Below are 9255 nucleotides of genomic sequence, written 5' to 3'. Positions count from 1 at the left end.
AAAGTCCATTAAAGTGATCAATCTGGACCCTCCTCTATGTTGTCAGATTCGGTTGGTTTTATATGAACCTTGTCGGATCAGAACAGAGCTCTACAGGCCGTCTGACAGATCCACACCTTCTCCAGCAGCTCTGCAGGATTCAGCACCGTCAGACCCAATGTGTGGCGCTCCACGATTCAAAGCCTCAACGTGTCCGGAGGTGGAAACACAAATGCTGAGTCTGCTACCATCACCATCTGGACCCTTCAGCCGGGTCAGAACAATCCCAGAAACAATCCACAACATTTACAGAAACTGACACTGACCCGTAAACCAAACGTGTGCAGAGAAGTGACCCGAACGGGTTCAAGAACCCGACTCAGACAGCAGCAGACTCACATCAAACCACAGCAGCTGAACTCCTCGGTGACCGCGAGACACCAGAACAGAGCAGACTGGGCACCGAGACCCGTCTCCGTGGAAACCCAGTGAAGCTCCCAGAGGAGCAAACAGCAGTAAACAGGTGTTGGTCCGAACCACATGAGCAGGAACAATACTGGGTCAGAACCACATGAGCTGCACTTCAGGAGTCTTTGTGTCTAACAAGCAGAGAACTGCTCAAAGCTCTTTAATGTCGCGTCTCTGCATCAGAGCATCCCGTCTCTGGGGTTACCATGGCGACAGAGACAGACGTTCCCACACAGCTTCCTGTTTCTAAAATGTCAGCGTGTCGTAGCATCACCGGAGCTCCAGGAGGTCGGCGGGTCGGACAGCAGCCTGAACCCGCCGAGGGCACACCGTGACCGGCCACAGGGAGCCGGCCGGCCCCGGGCGGAACCGATGGCGTCCAGTCAGCTGACTCGTCTGAACACTGCTTCTCTGATCTCTACCTTCTGGATCACTGAAGCTCAACAAAGCCATCCGTCACTGCTGCAAGACTCCTGGAACACGTCAACATAAAAAGCAATGTGCAGAATTTCCTGTAAGACCAAATCACAGAACGCACAAAGTCACAGACGCTGTTTGTTTGTTTGTTTGTTTGTTTGTTTGTTTGTTTGTTTGTGCAGCTTCACAGCACAACATCAGACCAGCAGGTTTTTAATGGGCTCTGGTGTGAGGACGGTGCTGCTGCTTCAGCTTCAGTTCATCCAGAGAAGCTGAAACAACTTCAGCTGGTGGAGCACAAACAGAACCGCAGCCTGACATGTGATCCAGAACCCTGGCCTGGACGGAGCCGGCTGGAGCTGAGAGCCACAAACCTGCAGGACACCCACTGAGTACTAATGAGTCCACTGATCAACAGACGTCCAGTGGAGTCGGATCTCCAGGAAGCTGCTGTGGGTCATGCTGGGCTTCAGGCACTCGGACCGGGAGGTTCTCAGCTTTCTGATGCTTCACTGGAGCATCACTGCTGATTTGAGGCCATTATATGAATATTTCTGAAATGTCTTTTGTAAATTGAGTCCGTCACTAAAAACAATGTAATGAGAGGAGAAAGACCAACAGACCGCTGTGTGGATGAAGCAGACTGACTCCTGCTCTGGACGGACCACGATGGAAAAGTGTCTGCAGCCACAGAAAGGTCCGGGAGTCCGTCCTCAGCAGGTTGGAGCGCAAAAACTCAGCAGGAATATTCTAGAAGTGTTGTTGTGATGCCATAAGAGTTTAAAACGCACCAATAAAAGCTGAGGAGATCCACACCGGTACCGCCAACGGTGTCATCTGAACTAGGACACATTCAACACGTCCAAGTCCGCCGAACTGCTACAGAGAGCAGCCGCCGCCTCAGGACCCACCAGGAGAACCACAGACAGATACACTTATGAGGCAGCGCGGCTTTATTCTAGAAGCAGGTAAAAAGTGAACGGAGTCTGGTGGAGCGACGCGCCGCCGCGCCGAGCAGCTGGAGGACCGCACAAACAACTCACCGCAGACCGGGTCCCGCCGTCGCAGCCGCTCCGCAGCCAGAGTCCCGATAAAAACCGGCAGATTCACAGAAGAACCACGAACCGACTCCCGCCGACATCCACCGGCAGCGCGCGCTGACTGACAGCGGCGGAGGGCGCGTGCGAGGGTGAGTGCGCGCGTGGGGGAGAGAGGTGGGATCCCAGTTGACTGCGCATGCGTGTCCACTCAGGTGGAAGAGAAAGTTGGACACGCCCACCTGTGCGTGTGTGCGAGGCTCAGATAAGCTGAAGCGGCCTCGCCCTGAACACACACACGGTCAATACAGATATCGATAATCAAACACAACCAATAAACACATGGAACAGGTCGTATAGTTCATGTAACACACATGTTGATGCCCATGTAACATACATGTTATACCGGCAGCAGAATGAATGAGCACAACCACATTCATGGACAGTTCCAGTGGAATCACTTTAATGACGTCTTAAACATTAAAGTAGCTGCTTAAAGCAGAAATACACCCGTTTGATGTCGCATTACATTAAAGTGTGACATAAACCCTAGAAACTGGTTACCTGTCCAGGTGAACCTGCCTTCACCCTGAGTCAGCTGGGATAGGCTCCGCCCCCCAGTGAGGATGAAGGTGTAGATGATGGATGGATGAACTCCTAGAATATAACAGAAAAACACACTGAATAAAAGAAAGCCAAAAATCCAGATTATCATGAATGAAAGAAAACATCTTAGCTGCTGCTGACCATCCATCCATCATCTCCACACCTTCATCCTCACCAGGGTCATGGGGGGCGGAGCCTATCCCAGCTGACTCAGGGTGAAGGCAGGTTCACCTGGACAGGTAACCAGTCTATCACAGGGCTACACTTAGAGACAGACAACCAAGCACACTCACATTCACACCTACGGACAATTTACAATCACCAATTAACCTCAGCATGTTTCTGGACTGTGGGAGGAAGCCGGAGAACCCGGAGAGAACCCACGCTGCACGGGGAGAACATGGAGACTCCACGCAGGAAGATCCCGGGTGTCCTCACCGGGACATGAACCAGCGACCTTCTAGCTGTGAGGCCACGGTGCTAACCACTGAGACACCTGCAGCCCCTGTCTCAACAGTGAGACTAAATTCTATATTTCCAAATGGACTCTGGTGCGATGTGACCTTAACAGAGCGATAGCATCGTTAGCTTGTCCTGAGCATGCTAGCAGGTGATGCTAGCATTGCTGTTCCTCACAGAGCTGCCAGCAGGAAGCTTCTCTTAATCACTGAAGAACTGTTAATCGGGTCAGACACAGTAAAACCAAAAGAAAGAAATGTCTTCGGTCGAATGGGTTAGCACTGGTTAGCACTAGTTAGCATGTTGTAGGCTTATAGACAAATAATGAGTCTGTTCAAGATGAGTTTTCAACAAATTGTGTTTTGTTCAGTTTAAACTGAATGTTTGACTTTCTCTACAGAACTATGTTTCTGGTTAATTCTTTGAAAGACACATTTCTGTCATTTTCCACAAACAGATGAGAACCTGCAGCCTCCAGCGCTACGTCCAGCGCTACGTCCAGCGCTACGTCCAGCGCTGCCTTCAGCCTGCTACACCAGACTCCATTCACCAATCTGTTCATTTAACTTCTCACTGCTTCGGGACAACTTCACTTCTGTCCATTAGCGTGCTTACATGATGCTGCTAATGCTAACATGCTCATAACAACAATTCTAATGCAGATGTGATGTTTAGCATATTTTAGTGTGAGTGCTAACTGACACTATACCAGACTGAAGGTTTGTGACTGATATTTAACTGTTGATCTGATGGTGGCGCTAGACGAAACACTAAACTCTGGTTCAGCCCACAGAGACGAGCAATAAAAGACAGAAGTCAGAGAAAATGAGTGAAAACATAACGTCCATCACTGCTGTTCACTGTTCACACATTTATTTGATTTAAATGTTTCAGGGACGGTTCAGGGAAGGCAGTGAGGCTCCAACATGTCCGACAGCTTCTCAACATCTGCTCGCTCTTCTCTAATGACCACAGCATAAACATCTGGAATAATCAGCTGACATTTATTGCATTTATTATCAATCTTGACACTAAAGATCCACTCATGAGGTTTTTCTCAGAAACGATGGCGGTTGCTTAAAACGCTGAACTCGAGGTTCGCTGGTCCATCAAAGATGCAGCTGAAAGCTCAAGAAGATGAAGCTGGTGAGTGAGCATCACTCATCCCAACAGCAGCACCTCAACAAACCCACCAAACAAAACATCTAACTCTGCCAGCTGGAGGTGGAGTTCAGTCTGAAGCTGATCCTGGTCCCTGAACGCACCACCAGAGGCTCGGTACCGCTGAGTGAAAGTTCCCTTTTAAACTCGGCTCAGGTGGGACACCTGGTGTCACCGGCAGGACCAGAAACATCTTTGGTCATTATTGCACAAACGTGTTGTTGTTGTTGTTGTTGTTGAGGTAAACAAGAAACATTCATACACTTCACCAGAACAGCTTCAAGGTCAATCAGAACATCAGCGTGACACATTCAGGGCTCCAAAGTCACTTTTACATGCTTTCATCCAGGTCTTCAACTGTTTACTGGTGTTCCCTGAACGCCTCGCAGTCATCACAGGAAGCTGCAGATGTTCCCTGAACCAGGTGAGCTGGTCCACCTGGACTCTGGCTGATGGTGCGTGGAGCCCTGGAATATTTCAGGCGGCCTGAGCTTTGGACAGAGTTCCTGAACCGGTGATGTTTAACGGTGCTGCTGAGTCGGCCGAGGAGTTCTGAAGTTCAAAGAGAAGCTTCAAGCCTCAGAGCATCAGACGGAGACGGAGCACCGGTTCAGGATCATTTCCTGCATGTTTCTCTCCAGAACCCAGAAAACCCTCAAACACCCACACAGCCCCGGTTCTGCAGCCAACAGCCCAACAGATGCTGCAGAACCCCCAACCCAAACTACAGAAGCAACCCTCTGAACCCAACCAGCAGCTCCTGACTCGTGAACTCACTGAGGTTCATGTTTCAGCATCAAGTCCTGCAGCTCTGAGGAACCAGAACCTCATGGGGAGACAGAACTCAGAGACGTCAGAGGGAACCAGAGAGGAACTGGAACCCGGAGCCACCATGTTTCCAGATGTTTCACTGAACACGTCTCCATGTATTCCAGACGTCTAACGGGTTCGTTGGTTCTGTCCTCTGGGCTCTGTGGAAACACTGCCTGCAGTTCAGCTGAAAGTTCTGATGTTTCCCACCGGACTCAGTCGGCCCGGTTCGTGGCTACGCCGAGGACCCCAGAACTTCTAGTTTTTTGTAGGATCTAGTTTGAGCAACAGTTTACTTTTGGCAGAGCTTCAAATGAGACGAGAAGATTGAAGTGATTCAGGTTCTCAGACGATGAGTTCACAGACAGTCGGACGGTTCTGTTACAGCTTCGGCTGAACGAGGTGTGACCCGCTGATGCTTTGATTCTAACCTGTCGGGTTCAGAGGGTGGCTCTGCTCTAAATAAACCCACCAATCAGAACGCCCCGTCCAGCCCACCGGTTCCCCCCAGCCCGTGGACCTGCAGCCGTCAGCTCTCCTCCAACCAGGACGGAGCGTCGCTCAGGTGTTGCTCCACCTGTCGGATGTTGTGTTCCAGGAAGCGGTGACAGGAAGTGCTGTGGGCGGCGACCGCGCTGTGGAGCAGCCACAGCTGGTTGTGGAGGACTTTAACCTGCACACAGACGCACACGTCAGACTCACGTGGTGGTTCTGGTTCTGGTTCTGGTTCTGTGACTCACCTGATCCATCTTTGTGATCAGGAGACCTGAGGATCACGTAACGCTCTCACCTTGTTCTCCTCCAGCAGCTTCACTTTGACCGACAGGTCGTCTCGGACCTTCTGGTACCGCTCCCTCTGGCTCTGGAAGTTCTTCTGGGCCTGCTCCAGTTTGGGCAGAGTGACGGCATCCCGCGGTCCGAGGTTCAGCTCTTCCAGGTCGACCCGGTACGCATCATACTCGACCCTGGAGGCAGCAGAGATCAGTCAGTACTTCACCCGACCCAGGTTCTGTTCACAGCCTACTTATCTGGTAACCGGTCCAGGTTCTGATAAAATATTGTGGCTGAATTTGAGAATTTTATATGTTTTCAGACCTGGAATGTTTTTATTTTTACCCTCAATAAAAACCTGTGAAACCATTTAAAGGTTCAGAACAAAACTTCAGTATTGGACCTTGAAAATGGATTAAAGTGCTGCTTGTCCACCAGGCTGGTACCGGTCCCAGAACGGTCCTGTAAGTGTCTACCTATGGATGGATCATGTCTCTACTGATCAGTACAGCTGGCTCGACAGGAAATGACCAGAACCAGGTCCAGTGTTCAGACTGAGACACCTGGATGGATGCGGAACTGATCTGGTGTCAGGTTCTAGCAGAACCCAGATGTGTTCTTCCTCCTAAATGTCATGTGTCTATCTGCTGTACTGATGAAGTTCTGAGGCTCAGAAATGATGGAAAAAGTCCATTAAAGTGATCAATCTGGAACCGTGACATCACTTCCTCCCACCTGGCCGCCTCGTACTGCTTGGCGTTGATCATGGTGTCCTCCATCGTCTTGGTGATCAGCGTGTTCATGTCGGACGTGAAGGCGTTGACGGCCGTCGCCAGCGTCTCGCCGCTCCGCGACACAAACTTCTGAGCTTCAGCGTTCGCGCCGAACTCCACCTGAACAGCACACGGTAGTGAGTCTGTAGTGAGTCTGTAGTGAGTCTGTAGTGAGTCTATAGTGAGTCTGTAGTGAGTCTGTAGTGAGTGAATGGGGAGAGACCTGCAGCAAAGGGTCGTGAGCGGGAGTCGAACCCCCGACCACTGCATCAGGGAACTATAGCTAACTATAGCTAATCATAGCTAGCTGTAGCTAACTATGGCTTACAGCCTGTTAATGGGTCACCGCTCAGCTAGGTGAGCTTTAGCTAGCTATAGCTAGCTGTAGCCTATTCATGAGTCACCGCTGAGCTAGGGGAGCTATAGCTAACTGTAGCTAACTATAGCGTGTTCATGGGTCGCTGCTCAGCTAGGGGAGCTATAGCTAACTATAGCGTGTTCATGGGTCACTGCTCAGCTAGGGGAGCGATAGCTAACTATAGCGTGTTCATGGGTCACTGCTCAGCTAGGGGAGCTATAGCTAACTATAGCGTGTTCATGGGTCGCTGCTCAGCTTGGTTTTTAATTATGTGCAAACTTTCATGATTGTGTGTCGTGTTAGCGGTAGCACAAGCAGCCACTCACGTGCAGTGTCGGCGTTTTCAGGCTGAGCTCGGTGAAGGCGTCTCCCAGGGTCTTCTGGGTAACGGTGAACTGAGCGAGCTGATTGGCTAGTGTCTGAGCGAGCCGGGTCATGTGACTGTAGCGCTGCCGGTCATCCTGCAGTAGCTCTAGTCGAGGCTCCAGGTCCAGATCCACGGTCCGAGAGCCGCGGCCCAGCTTCTCTGACAGGGCCTGCCGGGTCACCTGCAGGAGAGACAGCTGCTGACCACGCCCACAACCACTGGACACGCCCATGAGTACATGACCACACCTGTGGACCACACCCACAGACGCTGACCACGCCCCTCCCCCTATTACTGAACACACCTGTGAGACTCCGCCCACCTTGTACTTGCTGATGCTCCACTTGCGGACTCTCTGCAGCTTCTCACTGGCCGAGTTCTGGTTGCTGCCCTGAACCACCACAGGTCCAGTCTGCAGCTTCTGTAGCGTCACTGGAGGTTCTGGAGGTTCTGGAGGTTCTGGAGGTTCTGGAGGTCAGAGCATCACAGCAACGTTTTCACTGTTAAACCTTCATTCAAGGCTCTCAGAGTTCAGTCTCAGCCTTCAACGTACGAATCATTTCATTTATTATTTCTACAAAACAAAACCTCAGAATCAGAAAAAAAACATTTTAAAGAGACAAAAGTAAAACTTTAGAAAGACTCAGAAGAAAATAATCATGAAACACGTGAACAACTCGTTTTATATGAACCATTACATCCATGTCTGAACTTCCGTCGACGTTTCTGTAGAGCAGTGATTAATCCGTTATGATCTATGCAGTCATGGATCCGTGTTCCTTCCCCAAGAACACAATCATTAATCATAAGTAGTGACGATGACGTCGTGACATTCAGCTTTAAAAACACAAACACGTAGAAATACACTCCAGACGTTCATTTCCTCACCTTTCATGACCCACATCGCCCTCGTTATGGATTCATTTATGTATTTAATGACTTGTCAGCATCTGAAAAGCTTCGGTTGTGTTTCTGTTTCTTCTTCGCTTGCAGTGAAAAAATTCATCGTTTGGGACAAATGTTGAGTCTTTTGAAAACATTTTGTATAAATAATCTCCAGCAGTTTTTCGGTGGTTCTGGCCAAATGGTTTTAAACTGGTTGAGCAAAGAGCAGCACAATAAACCCAATGGAGCCGTTACAGCGCTCAGGTTCTGCTTCTGGGTTCCTTCAGGGTCTCATCAATGGGTTTTCTTTGAACACATTTATACTGAGACGTACAGACCGTCCATCACTGCTGTACCTCTGCTGGGCTCCGTCTCCATGGCAACCCGCGGCTTCGTGGAGTCGCCATCGCTCTGCTCGCCGCCTGCTTCCTGTGAAGGACATCAGAGTTACGATTTCCTGCAGTCCTTGAACGCAGCACACAGGGAGGCTCAAGGGTCACGCTGGAGTCAGTAACCGTGACGACTGATGGAGGGTCGCCGTGAGCCAATCAGAGGGAAGCTTGAGAAGTTGCCACGGGGATGAGGACTCCCTGCTGGGATTGGCCAAAGCCCAAAGAGGTCAGAGGTCACAGAGACGGAAACAGTCACCTGACGCAGGTGAGAGGCGACGACACACACTGAGACTCGTATCTCTGTGAGGACCGACGCTGTCAGCGCCCGTCCACTGGAGATACCAGCTTTCAGTAGCTGATCAAATCAATGTCAGGATTTATTGATTACTGATGACTCTTTATTGGACTGCAATAAAACTTTATTGATCCTGGGACGACCAATCAGACGAGCCCGTCAGACAGGAAGCTGCTCTGCTGTCTGAGCCTGGGTCTCGTGCACACGCCTGGTTCCTGTGTGCACGAGCTGAGAGTGAAACCGTCCAAACTGACAGGAACGTTCCCTCAGCGTTTCCTTCAGGTCCTACTGCTGGTCCAGAAGGTTCTGACCTGAAGCCTCCAGGTGTGACGTGAGACCAACACCGGCCAGAGGACAGGTGAGTCACCTGCTCACTCCCTAAGGACTACAATGATGGCCACCAGCTCAGACAGCTGCTGATAGCATGTGTTAGCTAAAAGCTGATAGCGTGTGTTAGCTAACAGCTGATAGCGTGTG

The 9255-nt window shown here is 50.5% G+C and overlaps 2 protein-coding genes across 2 annotated transcripts in view; both read right to left on the bottom strand.

Annotated features, from left to right (window-relative positions):
* The window catches only part of LOC103362429 (FH2 domain-containing protein 1-like), a 29156-nt gene extending 27131 nt beyond the window's left edge, over positions 1 to 2025 (bottom strand). The window contains exon 1 of the mRNA XM_008288781.1: positions 1908 to 2025. The gene's annotated coding sequence lies outside the window, so the exon portion shown is untranslated. The remainder of the gene's footprint in view (positions 1 to 1907) is intronic.
* A 1792-nt stretch (positions 2026 to 3817) lies between these two features.
* LOC103362418 (arfaptin-1-like) overlaps positions 3818 to 9255 on the bottom strand; it is an 8200-nt gene continuing 2762 nt past the window's right edge. Inside the window, exons 3-8 of the mRNA XM_008288768.1 lie at positions 8448 to 8520; positions 7529 to 7656; positions 7166 to 7387; positions 6444 to 6601; positions 5728 to 5902; positions 3818 to 5610 (exon numbers count right to left, since the gene is read on the bottom strand). Of these exons, the coding sequence (XP_008286990.1) occupies positions 5467 to 5610; positions 5728 to 5902; positions 6444 to 6601; positions 7166 to 7387; positions 7529 to 7656; positions 8448 to 8520 (900 nt within the window). The 3' untranslated portion in view covers positions 3818 to 5466. The remainder of the gene's footprint in view (positions 5611 to 5727; positions 5903 to 6443; positions 6602 to 7165; positions 7388 to 7528; positions 7657 to 8447; positions 8521 to 9255) is intronic.

The sequence above is a fragment of the Stegastes partitus genome, unplaced genomic scaffold (genome assembly GCF_000690725.1).
Source record: "Stegastes partitus isolate 25-593 unplaced genomic scaffold, Stegastes_partitus-1.0.2 Scaffold573, whole genome shotgun sequence".
Taxonomy (NCBI): domain Eukaryota; kingdom Metazoa; phylum Chordata; class Actinopteri; family Pomacentridae; genus Stegastes; species Stegastes partitus.
This window is presented reverse-complemented; position numbering and strand designations above follow the sequence as displayed.